The sequence below is a fragment of the Mercenaria mercenaria genome, chromosome 4, assembly GCF_021730395.1.
Source record: "Mercenaria mercenaria strain notata chromosome 4, MADL_Memer_1, whole genome shotgun sequence".
Taxonomy (NCBI): domain Eukaryota; kingdom Metazoa; phylum Mollusca; class Bivalvia; order Venerida; family Veneridae; genus Mercenaria; species Mercenaria mercenaria.
Window position 1 is genome coordinate 28,319,230 of NC_069364.1, and position 17,852 is coordinate 28,337,081.

General features: G+C 36.0%; 1 protein-coding gene across 2 annotated transcripts in view; it reads right to left on the reverse strand.

Annotated features, from left to right (window-relative positions):
• LOC123551335 (probable C-mannosyltransferase DPY19L3) overlaps window positions 1-17,852 on the reverse strand; it is a 104,764-nt gene that overhangs the window by 64,002 nt on the left and 22,910 nt on the right. The window contains exons 1-3 of one of the 2 annotated variants that reach the window (XM_053540838.1): window positions 16,584-17,026; window positions 7,066-7,156; window positions 1,924-2,045 (exon numbers count right to left, since the gene is read on the reverse strand). In XM_053540838.1, coding sequence (XP_053396813.1) covers window positions 1,924-2,045; window positions 7,066-7,156; window positions 16,584-16,817 — 447 coding nt within the window. In that variant the 5' untranslated portion in view covers window positions 16,818-17,026. Of the gene's footprint in view, window positions 1-1,923; window positions 2,046-7,065; window positions 7,157-16,583; window positions 17,027-17,852 lie in introns of those variants that run through there. The other variant, XM_045340193.2, reaches the window with a different exon arrangement.

Here is a 17,852-nt window from a genome sequence, read left to right on the forward strand (position 1 = left end):
ATTTTTTTCTATTTTTAACTTGAGCAGCCATGTTTATTGATACACTAGAATAATTAGAAAATGTGATGTTATATTTTTTAAAAGCAACAGTTAGCTCACTCTGATTATCATCCAGGCATGTTGTGCCTGTTGTCAAGGTAAAATTACAGACAGATTTGGTGATAAAATATTTTACAATTTAATCAATACTGTGGTATCTCATTAAGCTTATGATATAATGCAACCATACATACTATGCTGACAGGGATTTGCATAATAAACATATGCATACTCCATATTACTTTTAAGTGAAAAAAAAAAATCTGTTCACAACACACAACTTTATTCTATGCTTATCATGTCTCCCACCAAACATTCGTGTGGGAGACATATATTGATTTACTCCTGTCTGTCTGTGTGTCTGTCTGTCACAAAGCTTGTCTGCACTCTAAGTCAAACATTTCTCATCCAATCTTCACCAAATTTGAACAAGATGTGTTTGCCAGTAAGTGCTCGACCAAGTTCGATAACTAGCCAAATCGGCCCAGGCACTTTGGAATTATGGCCCTAGAATTACCAAAAACGCTCAGATTTCTTGCGCAATTTTGACCTCAAAAGGACAACTTTTAAAAGTAGTATAGGGGTCCTTTTGGTGTCAAAAAAGCGCATTCGCATGTGCTCTAAGTAAACAGTATATAGAGACTGACTTACAATTTAGATGATTAGCAGTTGTGGGAGACATGTGCTTTTCTCAAAAGCATCTCTAGTTTGTTTTGGTTTCAGCAGTACTTCAGATATGTAACTTAACTAGTATATCTGGATAATATACCAGTGCAAAAAGGGAGAACATGTCACATGACAGCCAATCTAACATGTGCTTCACTCACTGAGTTAAATGGGCAGTCCAATTTGACTCTTGTAGTGAGTTAAAAGGGCAGGCTTAACTTGATTCTTGTAGTGGCTCAACTTGATTCTGCTTTTCATAATGCTTCTAATATACTTGTTATACAGGGGGTGGGGAAAGGTTGATAAAAACGGGGAAAAAAAACACCATAAAAGTACTTATTGAAATATGAATATTATTTGAACATTTCTGGAAAAAAAAGGATAAGGTATCAGGGACCAGCAGAGATATATTTTTAATAATTTATTATGGCTTTAGAATTGAGACACTGAGTAAACTTAATTTATGGCATATTTTATTCAGCTGCCTCATCGGACTGAAAACCCATCCTGCAGACGTAATTCTTACTTAATATATGGCATATTTAATGAAGTTTACAACATAATACATTTACAACAGATCAAGAAAAATTGGCTAGAAGATGTTTTTTTACAGTCGAACTAGTGTATAGAGACAGAAGTGGTTTTCAATTCAAAAGACTGTTAAATGGAAGAGAAAATTAAATTGTAAATATGAGATGAAAATCACAGTTTAGTAATTTCCAATATGTATGTAATACAAACTGCATACATATGATAGTATATATAATACTTTATTTCATATGCAAAACGTTTTCTTTTTTGTTTGTGACAAAATTTTTGAGGACGTACAATAATAATTGTTACAGCTGTCTTTGTTTTGTTTTTGTTGGGTTTTCAGTCACATCGGCACAGTTATAGGTCATAGCAACCCTTCTAGCTTCCAGGAGGAAGACCTAAAGCACCCATCTAAGCACTGGTTCAGGCATGAGCAGACACCGGAGTAGAACCACTGACCTTTCGTAATCCAGGTACATGGCTTCATCAAATGAAGAATTCTGCACCCGAAGTAGGTTTTGGGGCCACATCAGTGAGGGGCAAGTGTTTTGAAGTCAGCCAGCTTGGCCACTCAGCCATGGAAGCCCTATTACTGCTCTTTAGCATGTCCTCATTGACAGAGAAAAACAGTTGCAGAGAATATGCAAAATATAACTTAGACCATATATAAAGTGTCATACTTACCTTTAGCGGCAAGATCCTGTAGAGTATGCTGAGAACTATTTCCTGGTAGATATTCATACGCTCCAATACATTAATAGTGCTAGGATGCTCTGTCAAGTTGTCATGTGTAATCGCGTACAAACCTACAATATTTCATATATTTTCAACTTTTCAATTTGGGCTATTTTTTCTTTTTTGATTTTTAGATGTGAACTCTAAATAAATATACAATGACGCGGCCACTGAGAAGACTGAAATTTTTCTGTATAGAGGCTGGTGTTCTGTATAATAAAATCTATACGAAGATATTTATTTTGTTGGGTTTAACATTGCACCAACACAATTATAGGTCATATTGCAACTTCCAGCTTTGATGGTTGAGGAAGACCAAAGATGCCCCTCCGTGCATTATTTCATTATGAGCGGGTACCTGGGTAGAACCACCGACCTTTTGTAAGCCAGCTGAATGGCTTCTTCACATGAAGAATTCAATGCCCCGAGTGAGGCTCGACCCCCACATCAATGAGGGGCAAGCCAGCTACCTTAACCACTCAGCCACGGAGGTCCCAAAGATACTTTGGACCAAGCAAAAAAATAGCACACTCGGCTTTGCAGAGTCTGTTTATAAGAGATAGAATGTGCAGGAATGTGCAACACCCCTCTATCCCCCAAGCACCAGCTTAAATTACAGTAATAGACTTTTTAATGACAATGTATGTGATTTCAGCAGTCCCTGCTAACTTTCTATAATAGACTTGTCCACCTTTCAAACTGGACAATTTAAGTGCTAAAAGGAAAGATACTGACTGAATAGCGAACAGTGCAGATCTTGATCAGACTAAACTGGTGGCAAAGGCAGAATCAATTGTGTTCAGCATGTTAAGGGCTAAGAAACAAATACAGACAAAAATATCTGTCTCTGCGGAAATGACTTGCTTTTCAGGGTGTCGTTTGACGGAGATTCTACTGTACTGCTATTTGCATATATTAATGAGACTCTCTGTCTGGCAATAAAATATAACATGCAAAGTTCTCATTTACCATATGCAAAAACTGTGCCCCACAGGAATATTAATTGTCACAGTGAAGAAATGGTACCAGTCTTTTTCCAACATTGAAAACACATAAATACATTTTTTTTTTCTAAAATTTCACCAAAGTGCCTGTACAGTAAAAATCTGTCAAGACAAAATAATGACAATTTCTGCAATATTGGTGGAAATGCACATTATGCATGCTCAAAAGTGGGCAAGTAGCTTTAAAGGCACTGACCTCCAGGGTCATTTATTATGCATGAACATTAGAATATGACTTTTTGTTTCTAATCTATTTTAAAAATGCCAAATCAAGAAACAAGAGGGTCATGATGACCCTGGATCGCTCACCTGAGTAATATGAGCTACATGTTTCAAATGTCAAACTGATGATAAAATATTAAGAAAGTCAGTAGGGCACATTCATGGTCAATGAAATTCAGTTTTACGATTTGTATGCAAAACTGTACGATTTGTGTGCAAAACTGTGCACGTCATCAAAATTTCAAGGCTGTATCTTAAAAAACAAGAAAGTAGGTCAGTAGGTCGAGGGCACGGTCAAGTGACATCATATTACTTGGGGTCATCAGGTAATTATAATTAAACAGTCTTGGAAATAGGATCAGATGATTTTTTAAGTGTTTACCCATATAATAACTAAGTGACCACAGGGCGGGGCCTCTTTTAACCCCAGGGGCATAATTTGAAAAATTTTGGTAGAGGACTACTAGACAATGCATCATACCTAGGTCGTATGGTTTCAGACAAGAAGATTTTTAAAGCGTTTTCCTATATAAAACTTGGGACCCCCAGGGCAGGGCCTCTTTTCACCCAAGGGGTACAATTTGAACAATTTTGGTTGAGGACCATAAGACAATGCTACAAACCAAATATCAAAGGTCTAAGTGTTGTGGTTTCAGACAAGAAGATTTTAAAACTTTTTTTCCTATATTATAAAGTCTATGTAAAACTTGGGACCCCCCGGGGCAGGGCCATATTAAACCCTAGGGAGATAACTTGAAAAATCTTGGTAGAGGACCACTAGATGATGCTACAAAACCAAATATCAAAGCCCTAGGCCATGTGTTTTGTACAAGAAGATTTTCAAAGTTTTCCCTATATAAGTCTATATCAACCATGTGACCCCCGGGGGGGGGGGGGGGGGGGGGGGGGGGGGCATATTTGACCATAGGGGGATAATTTGAACAATCTTGGTTGAGGATCACTAGATGATGCTACATACCAAATATCAAAGCCCTAGGCCATGTGGTTTTGTACAAGAAGATTTTCAAAGTTTTCCCTATATATGTCTATATAAACCATGTGACCCCCGGGGCAGGGCCATATTTAACCCTAGGGGGATAATTTGAACAATTTTGGTAGAGGACCACTAGATGATGCTATACACCAGATATCAAAGCCCTAGGCCCTGTGGTTTTGGACAAGAAGATTTTTAAAGTTTTTCCTTTTGGTTGCCATGGCAACCAGACTTCTGCATGGAATTCAATTCTTTGAATAATTTTGAAAGGGGGCCACCCAAGGATCATTCCTGTGAAGTTTAGTGTAATTCTGCCCAGTGGTTTTCAAGAAAAAGATTTTTTTAGAAATTGTTGACGGACGATGGACTTAAAACGCAAGACGTACTACGCATGACACACTATGCACAACGGACATCAAGTGGTCACAATAGCTCACCTTGTCACTTCGTGACAGGTGAGCTAAAAAATATGATGGTGTTGGGAATTGAACCCGGACCGCTGAGACAATAGAGAAGTTTTCCGCTGTCGTTACCAATAATGCTATGGAGGATTTAGTGTTCAATGCGCATTAAATATAGATATTTATAATAGAGGCAGTTTACCTCGAGTAAAGCGTTACAAAAGCTTTTCAATTTTCATCGTAAAATCAGCTAATTCTCATGTGTTTCCGTAACATTATACACTATAGCCTGTCAGAAGTTAAGTTACAAAGCATTCTTAAAAAAAATAGCTTTAATTTGCAGATAATTATCTAAAACTATCTATATTTTTTCTAAAAACATTTATATTTTTTGTTGTCGAACGATCTGCAGGCCAGTGCCTTTAACATTTTACAATCAAACCGAGTCAGATATAATTTTTTGGCTTAGTTGCATTCCATGCTTCCAAGAGCTTTTGATCTACATCGTTGGTACTGAACTTAAGTGCTTTAAACTAAAACACAAACTGCATTAAACAGACTGAATCTTCACAATTTTATTTCACATAAATTTAAGCACGACAGATAACAAGAGATTATTATGTATGGAGTTGCACATCAACAATAGATAGTATCAAGACATGCAATTTTTACAAGTTGAGTAGATGCAAATAATCACATTAATTTGACATTAGTTGCATTTTTCCTCATTTGAATTGTAAATTATTTGGTAATCTATTGTCTTATTTGCACCAAATAATTAATTTCATAAAACAATGGTGTTACACATTCATAATTTATATCTTCCCAACAGGGTAAATAGTGAGTGATTAATGAAGGAAGCTTCTGGCATTTTATCATTCTCAAGGATACAGGCTTACAGCCTTCAAACTTTATGTTGTCAGTACATGACCCATTTCGTTTGGTTTCATGAAGTTTTTTTTTTTTTATTAAAGTCGCACCGTCACAATAATAGGTCATGCCCCTCCGTGCACTATTTCATCATGAGTGGACAATTAGGTAGAACCATCGACCTTCTGTAAGCCAGCTGGATGGCTTCCTCACATGATGTATTCAATGGCCTGAGTAGGGATCAAACCCACATCGGTGAGGAGACAAGTGATTTAAAGTCAGTGACCTTAATCACTTGGCCACAGAGAGACCTTGGTTTCAGGTAAAGGTCAAGGTCATCCTGAAAATGGTTTCCAATCAGTGATAGGTAACTGTTTAAGCTTACAACTGAAAAATTCACAGAATGGTTATAATAGAAGAGGAGATGACATATTTTAGAAACAATATGAGATACAGGTATGCTGTAGAGGGGGTAGTGTGAGGATTCTTAGAAACAATATGAGATACAGGTATGCTGTTGAGGGGGTAGTGTCAGGATTCTTAGAAACAATATGAGATACAGGTATGCTGTCGAAGGGGTAGTGTCAGGATTCTTAGAAACAATATGAGATACAGGTATGTTGTCCAGAGGGTAGTGTCAGGATTCTTAGAAACAATATGAGATACAGGTATGCTGTCGAGGGTGTAGTGTCAGGATTCTTAGAAACAATATGAGATACAGGTATGCTGTCGAGGGGGTAGTGTCAGGATTCTTAGAAACAATATGAGATACAGGTATGCTGTCGAGGGGGGTAGTGTCAGGATTCTTAGAAACAATATGAGATACAGGTATGCTGTGGAGGGGGGTAGTGTCAGGATTCTTAGAAACAATATGTGATACAGGTATGTTGTCGAGGGGGTAGTGTCAGGATTCTTGTAACAATATGAGATACAGGTATGCTGTCGAGGGGGGTAGTGTCAGGATTCTTAGAAACAATATGAGATACAGGTATGTTGTTGAGGGGTAGTGTCAGGATTCTTAGAAACAATTTGAGATACAACACATAAGGTAAGAGAGTGAAGTGTAAACAATTTTTTATATTATTCTGAGGGGGCAAACTTTGATCATAGAGGATGAGTGTACTAACAATATAAGATGCAAGTTAAGTGCTTTTGGGAGCGGTAGGGAGCATGTAATGTCTGTGGCAGAAGTTGAGGCAAAGTTAGGGAGGGGTTACGATGGATACTTAGAAAGAATACATATGTCTTTTCAAAAACATACAGCGCAATTAAGAAGTATGCCATTAAAACTTTAAGCAGCACTATTAGTGCAAAATCTGACCCCAGTGACCTTAGCCTTTCTGTGGTGTGTGTGTGGGGGGGGGGGGGGGGGGGTACCTGACCCTAAACCTAACAATGTTTGCCTCTTTGGTGATGTTTGATGACTACATGAGCAGAGGTTTACAGGAAATAGGGAAACTGAGAAGTTAGCCATAAAACCCAAACCAGTACTATTACAATATCAAATGCAACAGTGGCACTGATTCCAGTGCCAGGGTGAGTATAATAGCCCTTCTTATTTTTTCTAATAATTATACAATAAAAATGTATAAAAACAAACCTTGTGTGATAGAGGGGGCATTCACCATCTGTTTATAGTACGAGTAATAGAGACCTGACTCTGTACGAAATGATATCTCCCTCTCAACTTCCTGAAAACAAACAAGAACAAAACAAATTAAAGCAAACATAACAGAACCAAAACTCTGTACTTAATGGTATATGCCTCTCAACTGCCTCTTTCTCTTAACTTCCTGAAACAGTCAATAAGATATGTTTATTGTATCAGAAATTGAGACCAAATTCTGTACATTATATTAAGCAACTCTCAACTTCCTCTCCCTTTAAGTTTCCTGAAACAATATGATGTGATTAAAGGAGTAACAGACATGACATGCAGACCTGACAACTTCCCTCCTCTGCACAAAGTAACATCTCCCTCTCAACTTTCCCACTGTGTACAAAAAGATTATTACCCTTTCAACTTCCCTACTCTGTCAAAAAGGATATCTCCCTCTCAACTTCCTTATTCTGTACAGAATAATACCTTCCTTTCAACTTTCCTACTCTGTACAAAATGATATCTCTCCCTACAAATGGTATCTCCCTCTCAACTTTCCTACGCTGTACAAAATGATATCTCCCTCTCAACTCCCCTATATTTGTACAAAATTATATCTCCTCCTCAGCTTGTCTAGTATGTACAAAATGGTATCTCCCTCTCAACTTCCCTTCTCTGCACAAAATGATACCTCCCCCTCAACTTCCCTACCCTAGCTGCAAAAAAAAGATATCCCCCTCTCAACTTCCCTACTCTATAAAATATATGGGTAACTGCTGCCACCTCAATATGATTGACAGCTGGTCAAGTCTTGCTGCATTTAACTATTGATTTACTGACTGTAGTCTGAAAAAAATGTCCAAATTTTTTTCACCGGTCCAGTGTTAATGACCTTGACATTGACCTTCACATTAAACACAATTCAACCAAGAAATGGTCACTTTTCATGACATATTTAACTGATTGTTGCTACATCTAAACAAACTATGTTTGCACGGCTATTTTTTTATGAATTTTAAAAAGAGATTTTGAAACATTGCATATTAACATTTTTCTTTACACAAATTTCAAATAGATTCTATATTAGGTAAGCATGAAAAAAAAGAAGACATACTTCATGATTAAAATTTTCTCAATAAAAAATGCTTAAATTCAAACTGTCAATTATTTTACAAAGCAATTACCAATTCAATGATTTGTGGAGATGAACTTCATGATCTAACTTTGTACTGATATAAATGAAATGAGAAAATTTTATATTATCATCCCACGTTCATCATTTTTTCTCGACAGGAAATTTGAAGCTTCTCAATTTCTTCTCTTATTTTTTTTTATAACTGTTCAAATCTGTTCAAAATGAATCATTTATTTGATAATTTATCTGTATCTGTAGAAGTTGACAAATATCTAGCCACTGTTGCTAATCAATCACTGCCGAACGATACATAGCATCAGCATCCATTACTAACTGCTTATATTGATTACGTTGTCATCATTTAATAGGCAATAGAGATTTTCATTTTATTTATGTAAGTTATACCTGGTATAGTATCCAGACCACTGCAACTTTTGCACAATTAATTAAGCCACACACCTTCAAAATATACTTGTAGAACCTAATTCTGAAATTTGGAAAGTGTATTCTTGGGAAAGTAAACATTTGTCCAAGCATGTGCCAGGGATAGATCTTCCTGTCTTTCCCTAGGGAAAAACCTTGTTTAAAATAGCGTACACTCTGGTGACGTCACGTAGTACTGGCACTAAAATGACGTCATAAACAATATAAATAATGCCAGGAAATACCTAAATCTTTTAGTCATCACAATCTATTTTGAACATGATAGGCAGGTAAAACGATCCAACATGTCTTCCTGTGTACTTAGACAGCTATTTTCCTGAACCTAGGGACAGTATGGATGAAAAAACCTTGCTTTACACAGGCAGGCATGTAAGATCCTTATAGACTTTATAATGTCAAAACACATTTTGGAATTTAAAAGAAGCAGATTTATGCACAGACAGCAACCTATTTTCTGGGAAATTTTTCCTTTATTAAATATGAAATCTAATGCTTTCACATTTTACTGAGGCTTTCTACATATATATTTAATTGCTGAAACTCTACACTCGGTTAGTCCCTATTATTGAAACTTATGTAATTATAGAAACAAATCTAGAGTGGCCTTTTCCTCAAATGAAGTCCTCATTATTTTCCCCTTGATAAAACTGTTTAAATTTTAGATATTAATTGATTTGAAATTGAATACCTTTGTCTTATGTTTTCCACACAAAATACTACAGGAGCATAGTGGTGACATAAAGATATCTTTCAAAGTTTTGCATGTGAGAGGGTATCATATAGACATGATTTTCATACATAAAACTTGTTGTGCATATGGCAAGTTATTCTTTAGATATACTGAAAGAAAGTTTGAAATTTTGTCTGAAAAATTATGTCATATGCACAAAAGTAAAGTTGTGTATAGTTCAGCATACAAGTTAGCAGTCCTGTGAATGAGATGGTATGTCATGCTAACATGATAACGTCATCCATATGAGATAGTAAATTAAGTACATGAGATAGTATTTCATACATTTAAGAAAGTATATGTGAAAGAATGTGGTAAGCATAACGCAGACAACTATTTTGACGTGTCACTCAGAGGTTTCTGTAGATTATAGAACAACGACTCATATAATCAGAGAGACAGAGAGAAAATCTTGACACCATAATTGGTCAAAATATAGCATAATGCAGACAACTATTTTGACATGTCACTCCCAGGCTTCTGTAGATTGCAGAACTAAGACTCATAATCAGGGAGACAGAGAGAAAATCTCAACACCATAATTGGATAGAATATAACTGTTTTCAATTACAAAGCAGCAGGGGCCCCGCATGTGTCTTGTATTGATTTTGTCCTTTGTCGCAAAACAATTATTCTCCTCGATGCTTCACAGGTTATGACAGAATTAAAGGTGAAGTCGGCAATAACTATAAAGCTAGTGCAATCTTCATAGCAAAACATTTTTTTGTGGGTGTTTATGACGTCACAACAAACAACACAATTAAGGTCTTATGGCAACGTTCCAGCTTTCTATGGTAGAGGAAGACAAGACCGGGCATTATTTCGACCCCTAAATTTTTCATTTAAAGTTGCTTTTCAGCACGCTCATAAGATAGCCAAGTGCTTTTAGGAACATAAAAATCAACATATTTTTGCACCAGTTTGGGGATAAATTTAAAGTTCAGAAGAATGATACATTGAATAACCTATTATGACACTTATTTACAGTCCAAATGCATTTCCCTTGAGGAATGTAAATACCCAGATAGTATTTCAATTCCTGATGAATTATGTTCAGAGCTTTTCATTGGGAAGATGTCTTGGACAGTCAAATCAAGAAAATATCACAATGTGCTATCTGCCCATTTTGGGAAAAAAAGGCCTTATTTCAATTAAATGGAAAGGATGCTGTAGAGAACTGTTCTAATTGTTAACACACAATTTAATTAATCAGATTTCCAAGTTAGGGAAAGTCTGATAAAAAAAATGAAACAAGAGCTGTCACTATTAGTGACAAATGCCCCCGAAGCATGCCCAAGAATGCTGCAGTTTTCTGCGCAAAATATGCCAGAATAGTTTAGGTATGAATCATTTTGTGACCTTGACCTGAGAGACCAGGGGAATAAGTGCTACACATCTTCTCAATATGGTTAACGTGTGTCAAATTATTTTCAAATCCCTTTATCATCTCATTATAGGGAATATTTATGCCAAGTAATTTTTAAATCCCAGTTAGGACCCAACAAAAAACAGACCATGTTAACCTTTTACTTCTAAGTGTGACCTTGACCTTAGAGCTAGGGGTCTAGGTCTTGTGCATGACATGTCGTCTCATTATGGTAAACATTTATGCCAAGTTATTTCAAAATCCTTCATGGATGGCAGAGTTATGGACCGGACATGAAACAGACCCTGTTAACCTTTGATCTCTAAGTGTGACCTTGACCTTGGAGCTTGGGGTCTAGGTCTTGCACATGACATGCTGTCTCATTATGGTGAACATTTATCCAGTTATTTGAAAATCCCTTAATGGATGGCAGAGAGTTACAGCCTGGAAGAGAATTTACACAGACACACACACAGACGGACAGTGTGAATTTAATAAGCCCTCCTTTGAGGGCATAAAAAAAGATACTGTGAAATCATTAATATTCGTGGGGGACTAATGGTTGAGTCAATCCACGAAATTTAATCCCATCGAACATGTATAATATCCGTTCATTTTATATTTAAAAGTTGAAATCCACGAATTCATATCCCCACGAAATTGCCGTTTTGACCAAAACCACGAAATTTCATGCCCACAAAATTAAATGATTTCACAGTAACAATACTGTCAACACAAGATTAAGTTATTTTCATTTTGGATATGAAATATTTAATTCATACAGTTTTACTACACCTTTATCATGATTTAAAAGTACTGCTTTTGTAAATAAGTTTATTCAAAGGTCACACTTTTAACAATCCTGTTTTCTTTAAAACAAAAAAACAACAACATGAATGCAGACAAGAACCTTTCAACAAAACTATATATCAAAATGCCACTGCAGCAACAAAAGCAAATAACATCAATTTAACTCACATTTTAATGTTTTTGCCTTTAATCAAATGATGTTTACTTCTCTGCAAATGTCACAAGTCTCCTATCACAGCTCCATTTATTTATTTGTTTTCTTTCAGTGTCTCTTACAGCCATGACTTTCAAAGTAACAATAGCACATCTGGCTTTACATCCCACCTGGTATATATTTGGAATTAAGAAAAAGGCTGGAGCAGTGAGAAGGCTGCTGGAACTAGCAGCTGGAACTTAGAGATCAGTTACAAACATATTGCAATCTGCTTCAGTGTAGCAATCACTTACTTGGTGGTCTAATGTCAGAGTAGCGGTCAGCTACAAACATGTTGCAAACTGAAACCTTGTGCAACAGTCAACTACAAACATGTCATGTTGTGGTCTGAAACCAGTGTAAGCATCAGTAACAAACATGTTGTGATCTGAAATCAGTGCAGCAGCCATCTACAAATACGCTGTGGTCTGAAACCAATGCAGTGATCAATAAAAAACATGTTGTAGTCTGATACCAATGTATTGGTCAGTTACAAACATGCTGTGGTTTGACATCAGCCTACTGGTCAGTTACAAACATGTGGCAGTCAGAAACAAGTGTAGTGGTCAGCTATAAACATGCTGAGGTCTCACATCAGTTTAGCAGTCAGTTACAAACATGTCAGTTACAAACATGTTGAAGTGTGACATCAGTTTAGAAGTCAGCTACAAACATGTTGCAGTCTGACATCAGTTTAGCAGTCAGCTACAAACATGTTGAGGTCTCACATCAGTTAAGCTGTCAGTTACAAACATGTTGAAGTCTGACATCAGTTTAGCAGTCAGCTACAAACATGTTGCAGTCTGACATCAGTTTAGGTGTCAGTTACAAACATGTTGCAGTCTGACATCAGTTTAGCAGTCAGTTACAAACATGTTGCAGTCTGACATCAGTTTAGGTGTCAGTCACAAACATGTTGCAGTCTGATTTCAGATTAGCAGTCAGTTACAAACATGTTGCAATCTGACATCAGTTTAGGTGTCAGTTACAAACATGCTGAGGCCTGACATCAGTTTAGCAGTCAGAAACAAACATGCTGAGGTCTAACATCAGTTAAGCAGTCAGCTACAATCATGTTAAGGTCTCACATCAGTTTAGCAGTCAGCTACAAACATGTTGCAGTTTGACATCAGTTTAGCAGTCAGCTACAAACATGTTGTCAGAGGTCTGACATCAGTTTAGCAGTCAGCTACAAACATGTTGCAGTCTGACATCAGTTTAGGTGTCAGTTACAAACATGCTGAGGCCTGACATCAGTTTAGCAGTCAGTAAAAAACATGCTTAGGTCTGACATCAGTTAAGCAGTCAGCTACAATCATGTTGAGGTCTCACATCAGTGTAGCAGTCAGCTACAAATATGTTGCAGTCTGACATATGATCAGTTTAGCAGCCAGCTACAAACATGTTGAGGTTTGACATCAGTTTAGCAGTCAGTTACAAACATGCTGAAGTCTGACATCAGTTTAGCAACCAGTAACAAACATGTTGCTGTCTTACATCAGTTTAGGTGTCAGTCACAAACATGTTGCAGTCTGACATAAGATTTAAACAGTCAGTTACAAACATGTTGCAGTCTGACATCAGTTTAGGTGTCAGTTACAAACATGCTGAGGCCTGACATCAGTTAAGCAGTCAGTAACAAACATGCTGGGGTCTGACATCAGTTAAGCAGTCAGCTACAAACATGTTGAAGTCTGACATCAGTTAAGCAGTCAGCTACAAACATGTTGCAGTCTGACATCAGTTTAGCAGTCAGCTACAAACATGTTGAGGTCTGAGATCAGTTAAGGTGTCAGTACAAACATGTTGCAGTCTGACATCAGTTTAGGTGTCAGTTACAAACATGTTGAGGCCTGACATCAGTTTAGCAGTCAGTAACAAACATGCTGAGGTCTGACATCAATTTAGCAATCAGTTACAAACATGTTGAGGCCTGACATCAGTTTAGCAGTCAGTTACAAACATGCTGAGGTCTGAGATCAGTTTAGCAGTCAATTACAAACATGCTGAGGTCTCACATCAGTTTAGCAGTCTGTTGCAAACATGTTGAGGTCTCACATCAGTTTAGCAGTCAGTTACACACATGCTGAGGTCTCACATCAGTTTAGCAGTCAGTTGCAAACACGTTGAGGTGTCACATCAGTTTAGGTGTCAGTTGCAAACATGTTGAGGTCTAACATCAATTTAGGTGTCAGTTGCAAACATGTTGAGGTCTCACATCAGTTTAGCAGTCAGTTACAAACATGTTGAGGTCTCACAACAGTTTAGCAGTCACTTACAAACATGCTGAGGTCTGACATCAGTTTAGCAGTCAGTTACAAACATTCTGAGGTCTCACATCAGTTTAGGTGTCAGTTACAAATATGTTGAGGTCTGACATCAGTTTAGCAGTCAGTTACAAACATGCTGAGGTCTCACATCAGTTTAGCAGCCAGTTACAAACATGCTGAGGTCTCACATCAGTTTAGGTGTCAGTTGCAAACATGTTGAGGTCTCACATCAGTTTAGCAGTCAGTTGCAAACATGTTGAGGTCTGACATCAGTTTAGCAGTCAGTTACAAACATGTTGAGGTCTGACTTCAGTTTAGCAGTCAGTCACAAACATGTTGAGGTCTCACATCAGTTTAGCAGTCAGTTACAAACATGTTGAGGTCTCACATCAGTTTAATAGTCAGCTACAAACATGTTGAGGTCTCACATCAGTTTAGTTGTCAGTTGCAAACATGTTGAGGTCGCACATCAGTTTAGGTGTCAGTTGCAAACATGTTGAGGTCTCACATCAGTTTAGGTGTCAGTTGCAAACTTGTCGCCATCTGACATCAGAGTAGCGGTCTGTTTGGTCTGAAATCAGCATACTGGTCTGAGTTACAAACAGGTTGGTTGCAGTCTGAACCAGTGCAGCAGACTCAGTACACCATAAACATGGGAGGACAGTCAATCCAAGAAATTAAATCTTAACAGACAATTAAATTTCCCATTTATTTTATGTTCAAAGCTGAAATACATGAAATCTTATTCCCATAAATAGTCATATTGGCCCAAACCAGGATTTTTTCCGCCAACCAAATACCTGCCTTATAAGAATATTTATCAAATATGCGTATTAAATTGTGAGTATCATGGTATCTGGAAAGCTTTATTCGTATATACAATTTTTTTGTCATTTGTAACAAATATGGAATGTGCTAACAAGTCCAAATTGACTAAAATTTCTGATACAAAAGGTTCATCTGATTTCCATTTTGTCAAAATGCTATTAAATACTCAAATGTCATTAACTTTAATTAAAAACATTGGTGTGGTTTCGCCTCACATGGAACCTTTGATCGCAGCTTGCTTGGTATCCCCCTCAATGACTTTCTTGTATCATAATAAATGGATGACGTTCCCTCTCGTTATGTTTTACAGCTTCAATTTGATTTTAAAATACGCCTACATTTGATAAGAATAAAAGTTCGAAACAATTTAAACAAACTGACGCTAAATTTTAGAAAAGCCACTATTGGCCGTTAGTAAAATGATACTTTTAATGACTTTTATCATGTAACAATCGTTACTGTAAATGTAGGTTGTGAATTGTGTATGACAAAAATTACGGTTTAAGCAAAATGTGCACAGCATTCCAACCGTCATATTTCACAAAAAGCACAAAAGAAATCATGTTAATATATCATCTTTAATCAAATATGTATCACAACTGAACATTCAAACATCAAAATATTTAGAAACAAAATGAATGAATGAAATATTTTCCATAATTGTATATGGAAGTTACGTTCTTAATTCATGTTGGTGCTAAAAATTAAGCCTACATAGCTGCAATATGCGAGTGCATTTTAGAAAAATGTGAGTGACTTTTAGCAAAGTACACAAAATTTTGTCAATGCAAAAACTGAAATGGCAATGATAACGATTTCCATTTCTTCAACTTTCAGTTCAGATATGCAGTAAATACTATTCATCTTACAGTATGGATCAATAAATGATGTTTATATACATATAATGCTAATTTTTAGATGTCATCAGCCTTCTGCAGATTCAATAATCCAGTTATGAAATCACATATCCAGATATATAACAGCCTGTTACATTATTGTTTGCATTTATTTTGTTTTATTCAATATCCATGGTGACATCTTGTATCTTCATGAGTATAAAAGGAGATGTGTAGTACAATAAAAAAGGGATAATGCTGGGACTAAATGGATGTCAAGTTTTCCGCTCGCATATTGAGAAGAATTCCACCATTTATTTCTTAAGAAATTAAGAAAAGGATGCAGTGACAGTGTCTGTATATATAAGTAACAAGGTCAAATCTAAATACTGGGTGGGAAATTTCATGAATCCAACAGTGAGATCTAAATATTTTAAACTTTAACGAATATGCAGGTGGGAGATTAAAGTAAGAGTTACTTCCCTTTTAATCAGTTTTAAGTAATTTATCGAAATAACAAATTTTTTTCTAAAATTCAAATACTGTGAAATCACTAATATTCGTGAGGAACTAATTTTTGTGCATTTCATGGTTGAGTCAATCCACGAAATCTAATCCCAATGAACAAGTAAAATTCCCATTCATTTTATGTTCAAAAGTTAAAATCCACAAATTCATATCCCAACAAAATTACTGTTTTGGCCAAAATCACGAAATTTCATGCCAACGAAATTAAGTGATTTTACAATAGGTTGATTAGGCAATACAGATATATTGAATGTTTTTTTAATCTTGTTTTTTTTTTCACATTCACTTGGTATGTTTATACTACACAAATTAATTTACTAAACCACAGAAATAACAGTTTAAGCTGCATTGAATATAAAAGCTGATTAAATATCTAACCTTTATATGGGAGAACCACATATTGTTCTCATGAATCTGTCTCATATACCACGAATGTTTAAATCCAATGTATAAGCACAGAACAATTCCCGACAAATTCAACAGAAATTGCTGAATACTCCATCCAAATATAGTAACATTCTCTTTCTGACCGCTGCTCCCTTTTGTAAACCCGTTCCTCTGATGGGGGCTCGACTTGTGCCTTCCCCCTTTTCTTCTTCTTACTTCCGTCATTATATATTTTGTTCGTGGATCTCTATATAACTGTGCGAGTAACTGTCTAACACTGAGAGAAATACATTACAGTCGCTGTCACATTGGCGGGGATCAATTCCTTCTAATCCAATATCCAATACGGGCATAGACCACTGTAAACGGTTATTGGTTTAAGACACAAATCTTAATAGTTAAACAGTACTCCAGACTGACTTCAAAAATACTGAATTATTAAACCCTTAAATTACCATTTTTATCCATTAAAGCACCCAAAGACTTTCAGGAAATCATTGCATTTATTCTACGACAAAGCAAGGGTATAAATTTTGATATGCATGTATCTATCCAACAGAGATGTACCACCTTATTAATATTTATAGCAAGTGACCAGCGTCCACAGCAAAAATCAATGACTCTCAGATTTCTCTCAATATATGCATCCAATAATCTTTATTACTAACAATTGTTTCAGATTTACTGTATAATTAATGATATTGATTCCAGTAAAAAAAATCAATGAATAATTAACCCTTACAGACAACTTATTTTATTCATTGCCTTATAGTAACATAACGACTTTGCATCAGTATTTTTTACCTAATTCTATAATCCTTTGAGTCTAAAATGTGCAGAAGCATTTTTTTACCTATTTCTATGGTTAGGTATTCTCAAACCTATTAAAAATAGTCATTTACTTTTGCTCTAAAAATATAAAAAAAAAAAATCCATTCTACCTATTTCTATGGTCAGTCCTTGAATTGTAAGTCATTAACAATTACCTTGTGATGAATCACTAAAAATATTTAAAAATCCAACCATGTGTAAAAAAGCAACTGAGAGAAATTTACTGCCACTTCAATAATGAAAGTGATACTAAAGTTACTGAAAGTAACTAATTTAACTGTAAATTTAAACAAAGCATTTAATCTAACACAACTTTTTATTCAGTATGTTGTATTCTTATTCAGCTCAGCATACCACAATCATGACCATCAACCTAGTATGACCACGTTAAGGTTGTTATGCACCTTTGAAGGAAATACTGTAACAATA